The sequence below is a fragment of the Lipotes vexillifer genome, unplaced genomic scaffold (genome assembly GCF_000442215.2).
Source record: "Lipotes vexillifer unplaced genomic scaffold, Lipotes_vexillifer_v1.1 scaffold225, whole genome shotgun sequence".
NCBI lineage: Eukaryota > Metazoa > Chordata > Mammalia > Artiodactyla > Lipotidae > Lipotes > Lipotes vexillifer.
In genome coordinates this window covers 2,109,058-2,123,896 of record NW_006787630.1, presented here as the reverse complement: position 1 = coordinate 2,123,896, position 14,839 = coordinate 2,109,058, and the positions used below count along the sequence as shown (strand labels likewise).

Here is a 14,839-nt window from a genome sequence, read left to right as displayed (position 1 = left end):
GCTGCGGGACTCCACCCCACCCCAGGTTCGGGGCTGGCCACACGCTGACCCTGCGGGTGTCCGAGTCTCAGTCCGAGTCGGCGGCAGCCTTCGTGGCAGCCACGTTCCCGGGGGCCGGGCTGCGGGAGGTGCATGGTGGCCGCCTGCGCTTCCAGCTGCCTCCGGGAGCGCGCTGCGCCTTGGCGCACCTCTTTGGGGAGCTGGCGGCACGCAGCGCAGAGCACGGTGTGGAGGACTTCTCTGTGAGCCAGACCACGCTGGAGGAGGTGACCTCAGCGCCAGGACGGGGCTGGTGGTAAAGGTGGGGCTGGGGGCCAGACCCTTCAGCTGACCTCCCTTCCTGTTTCCTTGGGCTGCCCAGCACTAGGTATTCCTGTAACTCTCCAAGGATCAGGGGAAGGAGGAGGACGAGAAGGATGCAGAAGTGGGGGCAGACCCCCGTGCCAGGCCCGCAGGCCCCCAGACTCATCACCCAGTTCCTCGGGGACCACAGCATGGCCGGGACGGTGCTCTGAGCCTCTCTCTTCTCCGTGGAGCTGGTGGGAGGCCCTGGGAGTGACCAAGGCAGGGCAGAGGGGTTGGAGCTGGGACCCAGGCTCCCTGAGGGGTTGCTGCCCTGGAGGGAATACAGAGAAGTCTTGGTGTGAAGCTCTACGCACGTGTGTCCATGCGTCAGGCTGCACGCTTGTCCAAAAATGGCTTTCCCTGTCTGGATACCGGGACTGGCACCCGAGTGTGTGCAGTAGTCTGTGGACACAGATGCAATCTCTAGGGGGCAGGTGAGAGTCCAGCTGCAGCCGACTGGACTCCCAGCTCTGAAGCCCTCTGTGGTGGGCTGGGGCGTGTCTCCCTGCAGGTTTGCCCTTCATAAGAGCCTGGACAATGGTCCCGGGGCTCCTAAGTGCCCACGTGGTTCTGGCGCCTGAGGGCGGTACCTGTGAGTGGCTGGTCGTGAAATGGGTGTGCGGTCAGGGCTCAGGAATGTCTGGGGCAGCTGGTGGAGCCCAGCAGGGGTGACCCAGACCTCAGGCCTCCCGACCAGGTCAGAAGCCCACCAGCCGGCCCTCACTGCGTGCGCCTGGTCTCCAGAGCAATGAGTGGTGGGCAGAGGTTCCTTAAGGGGCTTCTGGGCAGGGTCTGTGAATGGACTCGGGCCTGGAGAGTCGGGTTTGCCATGAGGGGCTGTGGCCTGCATGCCCGAGGCCCAGAGATCGCACCTGAGGTCAGTGGGGGCCAGTGCTGGGACTCGGGTGGGGGAGGAGGACCTGGGGAGGGGGGAAGGCTCGGACTGGGGGACTCGAAGAGAAGAGGTGGTCATGGGGGGAGGGGGCAGGAAGCTGTACACACCGCCAGCGCTCCCACCAGGGAAGGGAGGGGGCGGCGTGGTGGCCTCAGAAGTGTTAGCAGCCTTGCTGCTGGCCAGCTGTCCCGTGGTCATGGTCGGTGCATGTCCCTGGAATGTAGAATGGGGAGCGAGGGGTGGAAGCTGGGCTGAGGGGAGGAGGCGCACTATGCCCAGCGCTGCCCAGGCCCTGGGGTCTCCAGGAGAGTCGCCAGAGGACATAGGGCAGGCACACCCGTGAACGGTAGGAGGACTGGAGGGCAGGTGTCTGTGTCCAGGGGTATCCGTTGCATCTGCGGAGCTGGGTGGCTTCTCAGCATGTGTCCAAAGCCTATGCCCCTGCGTGTCATCGTGCTCCCGTGTCTGCACTTCTGGGTGCATCTGGGTGTGGCCAAGTGGGGGGAGTCAACGTCTCTGCAGTCCCCATGTGCCCGCTAGGGCCTTGCCCGGGCGCCAGTGCCAGGCAGGGGCACCTCAACCAATGTGCGTGCGTGCGCAGAGCTCCTGAAAGCGGAAGCTGGGGGTGGAGCCTGGGACCCCACCTTCAAGCCCACTGAGCGGAGGGGCAGGCTGAGGCTGGGGAGGGTCAGGGGCGGGTCTGAGTCACCGCCTCCAGAGGCCTTTTCCTGTGGGGGGAAGCGCCCGCCAATGAGGGCTGGGCCTGTCACGTGGGCCTGACAGCTGTGGGGGGTGGCCAGTGACAATGTGGTCCCGAGGCTACTGACACCCGGAGCTGCAGCGCTGAGACCCCCGGCCCGCCCCGCCCCGCCTCGGGCCCCTCGGGCCACTTGGCCCGTCCACAGCATGTTCTCCAGGAAGAAGCGGGAGCTCATGAAAACCCCTTCTATCTCGAAAAAGAACAGGGCGGGAAGCCCCTGTCCGCAGCCCTCGGGGGTGAGTGAGCCTCTGCTGGGAGCCGGAGCGGGCGGGGATCTTGGAGCAACACCCGGGCAGCAGGGGGACCGGGGAACACCCTGCGCTCGGGCCTGGCGGGGCAGGGCCCGGCAGTGCCGTGCTGGGCCGGTGGCGCGGGGCTGGAGCCAGCCACGGCCCCAGGCTGGACTGCAGGGGCCACGCCGGATGGGCTGGGATCCCCACGTTCAGCTCACAGTAGGAGCCCTTGGGATGGCCACTGCACACCCCACCCCGTCCAGGGCTGCCTGTGGGGTCCAGGGAGTGTGGGTACACTGGGTCCAGGCACAGTTAGATGTGAGAGCTACAGCCCAGCCACTAGGGGAAGGTTTAGAGCGAGCAGAGTGTGCAGCGAGATCCGTGGGGTGGGCCTCGTACAAAGCTGGCCTGTGGTGTCCGCGGGACTCAGGGGCCTAGTGGACCCTCAGAGTAAAAGAATCGAGGAGGTGTCTTTACCAGTGAGTAGGTGTGTCTGCAGTGGCCTCCCCTGAGGGGAGCTAAGGAGACCCTGGCCCTCCCTACCCCACCCCCCCCAGGAAGTGGGGTGCCCCTCCCCCACACCCCGGCTGTGGTTTGGGCAGAGGCCGTTGTTTGTGAAAGCTCTGGGGAAGAGGATGTTGGGTAACAGGTGTGGGAGGGGCACAACACCAAATCTCAGCCCTCTGACCTGTGGCCTTTGACCCCCTGTGGGGTCAGGCTGAAGACCCTCCAGAGCCCCACTTCACTTCTGGGAAAACTGAGGTAGGGCCCAGTGGGGGCACCTGCTCTAGCGGCTCCCCCCACCCTTCCAGGAGCTGCCCAGGAAAGATGGGGCTGATGCAGTGTCCCTGGCACCCAGCCTGGAACCACCAAGTGTGGCCTTGAATGCCAAGGCCACGGGCACACTCAAGAGGCCCACCAGCCTAAGCCGCCATGCCAGCGCTGCCGGCTTCCCACTGTCCGGAGCCAGCACCTGGACGCTGGGCCGTGGCCACCGCAGCCCACTGTCAACAGCCAGCCCAGCCGAGGGACCCATCCAGGGACCCTGCCCCGACACTGTGGAGGACATCTCCCACCTGCTGGCTGACGTGGCCCGCTTTGCCGAGGGCCTTGAGAAGCTGAAGGAGTGTGTTCTGCGTGAAGGTGAGAAGTGGCAGGGACACCGTGGCCTGGGTGGAAGGCAGTTGGACACAGGTATCCCAAACCCTGTGGCGTCGAGGCAGGGTGGAGGGGGGGATTTGGGGAGGCTCCAAAGAGGGCTGTAGGGAGGGCTTCGTGGAAAAAGCCATTACAGCTAGGGTTCTGAGGCATGTATAGGAGTGTGGCGGCAACCAGGAAGAGGGAATGTCATGTGCACAGGCTCAGAAACACGGAGTGGAGGTGCATTTCGGGGAACAAGGTTCGGGTGTATGAAATGTGTGAGGGTGGAGACATTGAGAATGGCAAGCAGAGGGACCCTGAACATTATTCTGAGGATGGTGGGGAGCCACAGAAGGTGTTAGAGCAGAGGTGGAACAAGGTCAGATCTGCACGTTGGACTGGAATGGACTGGAGGCAGGCTGAGGTCTGGACAGAGAGAGATTCAGGACGGACAAGGGGCAGGACCGGCACGTAAGCTGCAGGAGTGAGCGGCCTGTGGGATGGCAGTTCCGTTTTCTCCACGCGTCTGCTGACAGCCCAGCTTCCTGCCGAGTTATTTTCATCTGCTTCCTGTTTGTCTTTGGCCTCCAAGGAGGGCACTATGATCTCTCCTGCCAGAAACCGCAGTGCCAGGGCCACGCTAAACACTCTGGCCTGCTCCCCACAGGTGCCCATTTTACAGATGAGGAAACTGAGGCCCAGAGAGGGGCCCTGACTCCTGGCTCAACCAGCCAAGGAGGGGCCAGAGCCCGGATTCGACCTCAGACTGGAGAGAGACCTCAGCTTTGTAGGCGCTAATGGGCTCTGCTGGCTGGGCCTCTGCTCGGTCGGGGGGGTGTCAGCCCCCAGGATTATCTGGTCCTGGGGTGGGGCTGGAGTTGTTTCCTGGGGAAACTCTCTCTAATCTCGGTTCCTTTCCGATCCTGGTGCTTCCTTGGAGGCCAGGCCTGGGTAGGGTTGAGCCAGTGGGCGTCCTGCAGGAGGATGGGCCACGGCAGGAACACCCTTCTTTGAACCTTGGGGCAGCCCTGGGCCAGGGGAAGGGTCTGGAGCAGACAGCATGTGGGTTTGCATCCTGCTGCTGCCCCTGCCAGGCTGTGAGACTGGATCAGCTGTCCCTTCTCTAAGCCTCTGGCATTTCATCTGTGAAACGGGGTAATGATACGCCCTGGGGAGTTGCTGGCTGTAACCTGATGTCCTCAGCTCACAGTAATTGTTGTGCGGACAGTGAGAGGGCTTGGGCACCCCGTGCTGTCCACCTAGGAAGCAGTGGGCGGTGGGATCCATGTGGGCGGGGTCTCCCCACACCTCCCCACACCTCCCCACACCTCCCCACACCTCCCCACGCCTCCCCACGCCCTGTACCTGGGCCTGTTTCCCTGCCTGCCCTTGGCCGGCCCCATCCCGAATCAAATTGCATCCCCCTGGGTCCCAGACTCCTGCTACCTGAGGCTGGGGAGCTAGCAGGACGCCGGGGCGGAGCTTTCCTCGGAGGGGGGTGGGTCTTCGGACCGGCCAGAGCCGGTTTGCTTGCAGAGGACCTGGCACCAAAGACCCCGGACCAGCCAGTTGCCTAGCCCGGCCTGCGCATTCACGGTCCCTGCGCCCTGACGGCTGCGCCATGTGTATCTGCGGGACGGTGCACCCTGCGCTGGACCAGGCGCCGGTGCGCTGCCAGGCGGGGCCCCGAGGTGAGGGGACCGTGTGGGATGCGGGGTGCAGGGCCTGGCCAGGAGCATGTGGCACTCGGGGCATTTGCTGCCCGGCGCTTGCCTTGGCCATTGCTGAGCTGGGCATGTCCAGGCTTCTCCAGAGTCCCACCTGCCCAGGTGGGTGTGCTGCGGGGACCCAGGTGACCGAGGCCCAGGCAACACGAGGGGCCTGGTGTGTGGGAGGAATGTTCTGGGAAGGGGCGTGGCCCGGCCTTTCCTCAGCCGGCCTTTCATGGATTCCGCAAGCTCCTTCCCGCCTCCCTGAGTTGGCCTCGGATTCAAAATCCTGCCTGGTGCTGAGGCACTGGGCTGCACTCGGAGGAATTTGGGGCCAGGGACTCCGTGGGGGTCTCCCTGTCGGTGGCATTCAGTGGGGGTCCTCAGTGCTGAAAAGGGATCAGACACCTATTTTCAGATTCCATTTTTAAAATTTTAAATTTATTTTATTTATTTATTTTTTTTGAGCATCAGGTACCAGGCACAGAGTCAGAGGCACACAGGTGAGGGAGATATACTCCCAGCTGGTGGCCAGGTCCCTCCTGGGTCTCAGGGTCAGGCTCATTCCTTCCCCATCCATACATTCCTTCGGCTTTGTTTCCACTAGATGGTGCGTGTTCTGCCCACACACAGCGCTTTTTTCCAATTAAGAACATCTGAGGAGGGCATTTAAAGCCATGTTTGAAGATGCAGATCTGACCTCGACTCTCCTTTGCCCTAACACCTTCTGTGGCTCCCCATTGCTCTTATGGTAAAGCCAGGCAGGGTCCTTCTGCCTGGCATTCTCATGCCTTCAAAGCTAGTGGAGATGGAAAAACTTCGTGATCCTTGAGAAATGACTTCTCCCCTGTATGCTTCAGTTTCCTCATCTGCAAAATGGGGGTGATGACAGCACCTGCCTCATGGGGTGGCTGGTCGGGAGAGAGTGAGGTAACGGGGTGTTTAAGCCCCAGTGCCCAGGCAGGCAGGGCTGGGAGAGAGCTGGACAGAGCCCTGAAAGTTTGGGGCAGGGAAGGGGCCGGGTGGGTTGCCTGGAGGAAGAGGCACCAGGACTGCAACTTGAAGGTCAGTGGGAGTTTGTTTTCTGGAGGGAGGAGGAAAAGGTGTTCTGAGCAGGACTGCCTAGACTGACATCTGACTTTTGATGACCTGGCCAGCAGTCGAGAGAGGGACAGTTCCTCACACACACACACACACCCCCGCCCAATGAGGTCACACACTGAGCCTCAGGCAGTTATCTTCTCCCACCTTGGCCTCAATTTCCCCACCCGGGGACAGGAGCTCTGAGGAGGGTTAGGGTTAGGTGGTTAGGTGGGCAGGCTTTCCTTCCCTCCCTGCTCATACCCACTCTGCCCGGCAGACCTCCTAGAGGCCCGCCGGCCGCTTGCCCATGAGTGCCTGGGTGAGGCCCTCCGCGTGATGCACCAGGTCATCTCCAAGTACCCACTGCTGAACACCGTGGAGTCGCTCACAGCTGCCGGCACCCTCATTGCCAAGGTCAAAGGTCAGCCAGGACAGGGCAGCAAGGGCTTTCTGTCTGGGAGGGCTTCCTGAAGGAGGGGACGTTTGAAGTGGGTTTTGAAGGATGCATAGGAGTTTGATGGGCACAAAAACTCCAATGCTCCCCCTTCAGTTAGTTGCACGGGTGGTCACCTCCCAGACTGGGCCAACCCCTCTCGTCCTTGTCTGCCCCCAGCCTTCCATTATGAGTGCAACAATGATTCGGACAAGCAGGAATTTGAGAAGGCCTTGGAGACCATCGCAGTCTCCTTCAGCAGCACGTGAGTGTGGGGGTGGGGAAGGGTGGCAGGGGGTGGGGACCCATGTGCCTCTTGACACTTGCCCCCTGCCCTGCAGTGTGTCCGAGTTCCTCATGGGTGAAGTGGACAGCAGCATCCTCCTCTCAGTGCCCCCTGGGGACCCTGGCCAGGTGAGCAGGGATGGCCTGGGTGCTGCACGGGGTCAGGCTGGCAGGGCGGGTGAGTCCCCCCTGCCCGCTCTGTCCAGGGGGGGGCGGTGACTGTCTCCTGCAGGGTGGGCATCAAACAGTACCCAGCCCAGATTGGACTCACCTGTCTCCCTCTGGTACAGTCCATGGAGAACCTGTATGGACAGGGGAGTGAGGGTGCCCCCCCCAGCAGTGAGGACTGTGATGAGGGTGAGTCTCTGAGCCTAGGGGCGGAGGGCTGAGGACGGAAGGAAGGGCGGGCTGGGGAGAAGCCCGGGCTGAGGGGTGTCTGTCCCGCAGGCTGCCTCTCCCCGGAGGCGGTGGACACGCTGCTGCAGCGCTGTGAGGGGGGTGTGGACGCCGCCCTGCAGTACGCCAAGAACATGGCCAAGTACATGAAGGACCTCATTGGCTACCTGGAGAAGCGGAACGCGCTGGGTGCGAGCTGGGGCCCGTGGGGCAGGGTCTGGCTGGAAGGCCCCGCCCCTCACCCCTGCGCTCACACCCCTCCCCTCCCCTCACCCCTGCGCTCACACCCCTCCCCTCCCCTCACCCCTGCGCTCACATCCCTCCCCACCTGCAGAGATGGACTTTGCCAAAGGCCTGCAGAAGATCGTCCAGAACTGCAGACAGAGCGTCATGCAGGAGGTGGGGAACTCGAGGGAACGCGGCGGGGTCCCTCAGGCCTGGGTGTGTTTCGCCCCTCAAAGATGGGCCAAAGGAAAGGGGTTTCCCATCTCTGCAAGGGCAGCTGAGGGCGCTGGGGAGGCGGTAGGGCTTCCACGAGGGCGCCTGTCCCACCCCCGTGACTGCCGGCCCCGCCCCCACAGCCGCACATGCCCCTCCTGTCCATCTACTCGCTGGCCCTGGAGCAGGACCTGGAGTTCGGCCACGGCCTGGTACAGGCGGTGGGCACTCTGCAGACCCAGACCTTCGTGCAGGTAGGCTTCGCCCTGGAGGGTGGGTGGGGTGAAGGGTGCCCGGGTCTCCATCACACCCGTCTCCACACACCCCCCCGCCCCCCCCCCCCAGGAGCTGCAGATAAAGACAGCACAGGATGTGGGAAGAAACGGCTGTTTGGGGCTGAACCTAGGAGGGGAACGTGCTGGGTGACATCCCATCTCCAGCCCAGAGAAAACCTGGCGGAGGGGCCCCTGCAGATAAACCTGGGCAGGCAGATAAGGAGGGGGAGGGGTGGCCCCCCCCCCCCCCCGCCAGCCCCTGAACCTGCGGCGGCTCGAGCACGAGAAGCGCAGGAAGGAGATCAAGGAGTCTTGGCACCGCGCCCAGAGGAAGCTGGTATCGCGGGGCGGCGGGGCTGGGAGGGGGCAGGGCGGGCTGGCTCGCGCATGCGCAGTCCCCTGGTGCGCTCCCGGGTGGTCTTTTCCCGGGTGGTCTTTTGCGGACACCTGGCAGAGTGCCCTGTGCCCGCGTGGAGCTCACTGTGGCGTCACAGGTTGGAGCGGGTCCTGCCTCCCAACTGCTCCAGCCCCATTACCCGCAGCTGCAGCAGGAGAGGCCCTGGCTTGGGGCCCCCATCACTGTCACGGGTCAGATGTCCGGAGGGACCGGGTCACCCGTGGCAGCCAGGAACAGGTCTGGGTTAGAGGGAAACTGAGGCTCTCTCGGGTCTGGTGGATGCTCCAGGTTCCTCTGTGTTGCTCTTTTCCTACCTCTCTTTTGGGCTGTTCCAAAGGCACTAGCAACCTTTCGCACTGCTCTTTAGGCCTGCTAGCAGGGTCTGCGGTGCAAAGAGCCCCCACGGCCCCTGCTCCAGTTAGTGGTGTCCTGTGGCACATCTGGCAAATGAGCATCTCTCCCCTTTTCTACACCTGATGACAGCTTGCCGAGTACCCTGTTCTGCTTCTGGCCTTTTACACTCACCTCCATATCCAGGGACTGGCCCCATGTCACTCCATGTGAAACTCCTCCTCCCTTTTTCTCAGCTACAAGTGTTCAGCTGCAGAGCCACAGGGCTTAGTTCACTAAATCCCTATTGATGGACAGTTTAGTTGTTGTTCAGCTGTTGCTGTTTCAAACACCAGTGCTGTGACGAGCTTGTGCCCCCGTTCTCAGACATGTGACCTAGCATTTATCTCAGATCAGTGCCCGAAAAGTAATGGCTGAGTCACAGATGTTATGAGCACAGAAGCTGACCTCCTGAGCCACAGCCATGCTTTTCCTCTTCTTCTGTGAGCTCTAAGTTCATATCCTTTGCTCACCTTGGATTGGACAGTAGCCTGTTTCTTATTGACTTGCCAGAGCTCTTTACGTATTAGAGAACCCAGCCCTTGATGACATGTGTTACAAACTCCCCCACCCCCAGTTTATTGTTTTGACTTTTGATTTAACCTGTTGCCTGTTTTCCCAGTTGAAACTCATGATTGTTAGTAGCAGTCTTCTCTTTTATGGTTTCTGGGTTCTGTGTCATGCATGGAAAGGCCTTCCTCCTGCTATGTTTATTTTAAGAAATTCTCTCATGGTTTCTCCTAGTACTCATGTGAGCTCTTTTCTTCATGTTTAAGCTTCTGATCGTGTAGACTGTGAGGTGTGGGCCCCAGAAGGCCCACTGGGTTTTGACTAAGTGCTCTTCCTGCCAACCCTGAGGGTGCCTGACTTCCTGTCTGAGCAGCCTCACTGTTCTCATCTCTGAGACAGGAAATGAAAGAGATAGAAGCACAAGTCACTCTGGCAGGTGTGGGTGTAGGTGTCAAGAGGATGATGTAGTTGGTGTCTCCTTCAGAGCTTAGCTGTGCCTCAGCTTCCCTGGCTGTGAAATGGGCGTGCCAGATACTGGCTCCTCCCTGGGTCACCCTGCAGGTGTCACCTCCTATTCTTCCACCACTGTTTCTTGGGCGGGGGCCTCTGTTTGCTTGACTGGCCGTGGGATTCTGGCCCAAGGGATGTGGGGGGCAGAGGTCCCTAACGCGGTCTCTGGCTGATGGTGCTGTTCTGGTCCTTCCCATGTCCACAGCAAGAGGCAGAGTCCAATCTGCGCAAGGCCAAGCAGGGCTATGTTCAGCGCTGCGAAGACCACGACAAGGCCCGCTTCCTAGTGGCCAAGGCGGAGGAAGAGCAGGTGGGCGCTGGCCCGGGTGCAGGGGGCGCGGCCTCCAAGACCCTGGACAAGAGGCGGCGCCTGGAGGAGGAGGCCAAAAACAAGGTGAGGGTGGGTCAGGGGGCAGGAGGTGTGGGACAAGACCCATGGCGTCAGGCCCTGACCTGTGCAGGATTGCCCACCGCCGGGCCTTTGTCTGGGCTGTGCCTCCTGCCAGGAATCCCTTCCTGTCCTTTTGTGCCTGGTTGATTTCCGTGTGGGGCCTGAAGATGCCCTGAGGGCTGAACCCCAGGCTGAGGCCTCTCTGGGCACCCCGCCCTACCCCCACCCCCACCCCAGGCGGAGGAAGCCATGGCCACGTACCGCACGTGCGTGGCGGATGCTAAGACGCAGAAGCAGGAGCTTGAGGACACCAAGGTGACGGCACTCCGGCAGATCCAGGAGGTCATCCGGCAGAGTGACCAGACCATCAAGTCGGTGAGCACCGTGCTCCCAACCCCAGCCTCCCGCCCCTGTCGCTGCCCGTCCAGCCTCAGGACCTCCAGCACTTAGGGCCCCTCCCACCTGCCTGCCCGCAGGCCACAATCTCCTATTACCAGATGATGCACATGCAGACGGCCCCGCTGCCAGTGCACTTCCACATGCTGTGCGAGAGCAGCAAGCTGTACGACCCGGGCCAGCAGTACGCCTCCCACGTGCGCCAGCTGCAGCGCGGCGAGGAGCCAGACGTGCACTACGACTTTGAGCCCCACGTCTCCGCCAACGCCTGGTACCCCGCCGTCTGCGCATGCCCTGGGGAGCCGGACTTCCCTCCTGAGGTGGGGGAGGGGGCAGTGAGCCTCAGTGACCCCCATTGTGGCCCCTTCTTTTGGCTGTTGGTCCCACCAGGTCCCCGGTCTTGCGCGCCCGAAAGGGCAGCTTCAACGTCAGCGATGCTGCGGTGGCGGAGGCCGCGGGCTGCCCCCCAGAGGAAGGTGGGCCCGGCGACGGGGAGCTTGCCAAGGAGCGCAGGGGTGAGTGTCCGGCAGGGGTGGGCACGGGCCCCCTGCAGCCCCCTTCAGCCCTTCACTGGGGACAACTTCGCAGGCGGGCGCGGACACCAGGTGCACAAGTCGTGGCCGATCGCCATCTCAGACTCTGACGCCTGTCTGGACCCCAGCCCTGGCTCAGGTGAAAGGGCCTGGCTGGCGGGGGTGGGGTGGGGGGCTCACAGAGCTGCCGCCCCCGCCCCCAGGTTTCAGCGGGCTCATTGTGCAGCCGGGGGCCCTTGGGGGAGTCTCTGACAACCCCCGTTTCCTGCTCAGGGGACTTAAAGAAGTTTGAGCGCATGTCTTCCAGTGGCACCATGTCGTCCAGCGAGGAGCTGGCCGACCAGGAGAGCAGCACAGGCGCATCAGCCTTTGACCAGGGTGAGGGGACCCCTGGGCGGGGCAGCGGGGAGAGGGGGGTTTTTGGACTCTCTCTGTGCGCCTGGCCCTGACCTGTCTCGGTGACACTGACCACCTGTCCCCCACCCCCACCAGATGACCTCAATAGCATGGCCCCGGAGCTGCCTGTGGCCATGCCCAGCGGGCCCTTCCGCCACGTGGGGCTATCCAAGGCGGCCCGTACCCACCGGCTCCGGAAGCTCCGCTCGCCGGCCAAGTGCCGGGAGTGCAACAGCTACGTGTACTTCCAGGGCGCCGAGTGTGAGGAGGTGAGTGGTGGTCCCGGGGGAGCGAGGCACCTGCACGTGCGCCCTCAGGACTGTGCCACGCAGAGCACTGGAGGGAAGTGAAGCCAGGAGCGCTTGTAGTCTCCTGGGGGAGAGCATCCCAGGTGGAGGGCTCAGCCAGTGCTGAGGGAACCAGAGGGCCGTGGGAGCAGCCCAGGCTGCCCTGGTGGCAGGGGCACGTCTCCCAACCAGGAGGGGTGAAAGCTGCCCTGTAGGGGCGTGATGAGAGCAGCGGGGGACGCGGTGGGAGGAAGAGCCGGGGGTGTGTGTGCGCGGGGCTGGGGCACTGGGAAGGTCTGCTCACTCCTCGCCCGCCCCCAGTGCTGCCTGGCCTGCCACAAGAAGTGCCTGGAGACCCTGGCCATCCAGTGTGGCCACAAGAAGCTGCAGGGCCGCCTGCAGCTCTTTGGCCAGGACTTCAGCCAGGCCGCCCGCAGCACCCCAGACGGCGTGCCCTTCATCGTCAAGAAGTGTGTCTTCGAGATCGAGCAGCGAGCACTGCGCACCAAGGTGACCGCCACGGGCACAGCGGTGGGGGCTCCAGCCGAGGGGCCATGCAGGGAGGGGAGGGGTGTGGGCCCAGGCTGACTGCGGGCTCCCGCAGGGCATCTACCGGGTCAATGGGGTGAAAACGCGTGTGGAGAAGCTGTGCCAGGCCTTTGAGAACGGCAAGGAGCTGGTGGAGCTTTCGCAGGCCTCGCCCCACGACATCAGCAACGTCCTCAAGCTCTACCTGCGCCAGGTGAGACAGATGGGGACAGAGCAGAGCAGATCCTGGGCTGGACCTGAGCCTGGTGGGGGGCGTGGCCAGCCCTGAGCAGGCCTTGTGGTTGCTAGGCCAGGGTCGTGGTCAGTACAGGGTGGGCGGGACCGGTGGCTGTCAGGGGCGGGGCTGCTGCTAGGGGCGGGGCCAGTGCAGGACAGATGGTATGGGGCCAGGCCCACTGACCCCCACACCTAACTGTCACCCTGCAGCTGCCTGAGCCGCTCATCTCCTTCCGCCTCTACCATGAGCTTGTGGGGCTGGCCAAGGACAGTCTGAAGGCAGAGGCCGAGGCCAAGGCGGCAACCCGAGGCCGGCTGGATGTCACCGAGAGAGAGGCCGTGGCCGTGGCCATGGCGGGCCGGCTGCGGGAGCTCCTGCGGGACCTGCCGCCGGAGAACCAGGCCACGCTGCAGTACCTGATGCGGCACCTGCACAGGTGAGGGCTGACCAGGCCGGGGTCAAGGGCGGCGGGGTCCCGGGAGCCGCTCACACCTGCTCCTGCACCCTCTGACCCCCAGGATCGTGGAGGTGGAGCAGGACAACAAGATGACACCGGGGAACCTGGGCATCGTGTTTGGGCCCACGCTGCTGCGGCCCCGGCCCACCGAGGCCACCGTGTCGCTCTCCTCGCTGGTGGACTACCCCCACCAGGCCCGCATCTTGGAGACCCTCATCGCCCACTACAGCCTGGTCTTTGAGGAGGAGCCTGAGGTGGCATCCGGGTGCCAGGTGAGGGTTGTCCACCCTGGGCGAGGGGTGCAGGGTTCTGTGAGCATCGTGGGGGCCGGGAACCTCGCTCACCCACAGCGGGACTAGACGGGAAGAAGGACTGGGAGGTGTCTGGATCGGACGGGGCACCCAGGCATCTTTTAAGCAAAGAACTGGATGAAGTGTGGGTTCAGATCTGTGGACGGAGCCCCAGGCAGTGCAGAGGCCCTTCGGCCTTCCCCCACGTCCCCTGGAGCTCACATCCGAACGCACTAGACCCGCCGTCCTGCCCCTTCTCCCATTTCCCATCTCTGTGCCGCCTACAGCACATCCTCTGGGTCCAGCCTGCTGCTCTCCTCAGCCGACAGGCCTTGTCTCTGTTCGCTTCCAGGCAGCATCAGCTCCCATGCTCAGTCCCCACTGTGCGTCTTTAACCCCTCATCTGGTGTCTCTGGCTGTGGAGGTGACACGCCTGGGTGTGGCCTCAGGACAGTGGCTCCCACGCTGGTGTCCATGCAGGGCCTGCCTCAGCCTTTCTGGCCAGGGCCTCTGCCGGCTTTGGACGAGCTCAGCCTGCTCGTGACTTGGGATCCGGGGGCCTCACGTGCTCAGCTGCAGCAGGTGTTAACAGTTTTTAGGGTTTAACAAGACAGAAAACTGGAATGTGGGATGGCCGGAACTGTGGCGCTCCCTGACCTCCATTCCGCCTGTGCAGGATGTGACGTCCAACCAGGGGGCCGAGGTGGTGGTCCAGGAGCCGTACCTGGAGGCCAGCGGGGGCGTGGCCTTACCCCTGCCAGAGGAGGCTGAGGATGGGGGCCTCGGTGAGCAGTGGGCCCAGGTGGTGGATGACACAGTGGGTCCACCTCAAGGGCTGCATCCCAGTTTGTCTCCCGTGGAGACCATGAGTGTCACCTGCTTTTTCACTGTCTAACGTGTTACAAACTCTTGCAAAGAGACACCCTTTCGAGGTGTTTTTTTTCCAACGCCGAAAAGTGGGCAGCCCGAAGTGGAAACGACCCCAGTGTCTGAGACCCTGCACCTCCGCCTGACCCGGGAGGGTCCTAAGCAGGGAGCTGGGCCTGCTGGGGGGGAGGCGGGCCCCCAGTCCTCCGCCCAGTGCCCCCCACCCTGCTCACAGGCTGTCCATCTGTCTCTGTCTGTCCCTGTCTCTCTCCCTTGGACTTTCCAGAACCCCACGTTGCCTCCAATGACTCCGACTCAGAACTGGAGGAAGCCTCGGACCTGCCATCCCCGGCGGGCGGGGTGGCCCTGCACCGCCTTGGCTTCCTGGAGAAGCTGGGCGGCGAGGCGGGCATGGAGGGCGGCCGGGACAGTCGCAGCGGCAGTGAGGAGCAGCTGGGCACTGCTACCGGGGAGGAGGAGGATGCGCCCGGGCCTGGGGTCTGGGAGGACCTCGGGGAGGAACCGGCCCAGCGGCTCGCCGAGCACAATACCAACCAGTGCAACAACGTGGCTGTGGCCCGCCTGCCAGCCGTGAGGCTCCGTGGCGGGCGGCTGGCAGGGTGCGCGGGCTGGGAGAGGCGGCCGGAGTTCGTGTAG

At 63.2% G+C, this 14,839-nt stretch overlaps 1 protein-coding gene across 2 annotated transcripts; it reads left to right on the top strand.

Moving 5' to 3' along the window:
• Nucleotides 1–2,049: 2,049 nt before the first annotated feature.
• On the top strand, nt 2,050–14,839 carry ARHGAP45 (Rho GTPase activating protein 45). 2 transcript variants are annotated; one of them, XM_007460398.1, is made up of 23 exons: nt 2,050–2,236; nt 3,046–3,376; nt 6,443–6,586; nt 6,779–6,863; nt 6,940–7,012; nt 7,174–7,240; nt 7,331–7,468; nt 7,614–7,678; nt 7,861–7,971; nt 8,249–8,329; nt 10,005–10,193; nt 10,428–10,565; nt 10,667–10,857; nt 10,977–11,101; nt 11,175–11,258; nt 11,393–11,497; nt 11,612–11,784; nt 12,124–12,312; nt 12,407–12,544; nt 12,778–13,004; nt 13,087–13,297; nt 13,992–14,100; nt 14,469–14,839. In XM_007460398.1, exons 1-23 carry the CDS (start codon nt 2,147–2,149, stop codon nt 14,837–14,839), a joined length of 3,435 nt encoding a protein of 1,144 aa, XP_007460460.1. In that variant the 5' UTR covers nt 2,050–2,146. The 2 variants fall into 2 exon arrangements, with proteins under 2 accessions (XP_007460460.1, XP_007460459.1); XM_007460397.1 differs by lacking the exon at nt 7,174–7,240 and having other exon boundaries at nt 2,147–2,236; nt 6,940–7,033; nt 7,282–7,468.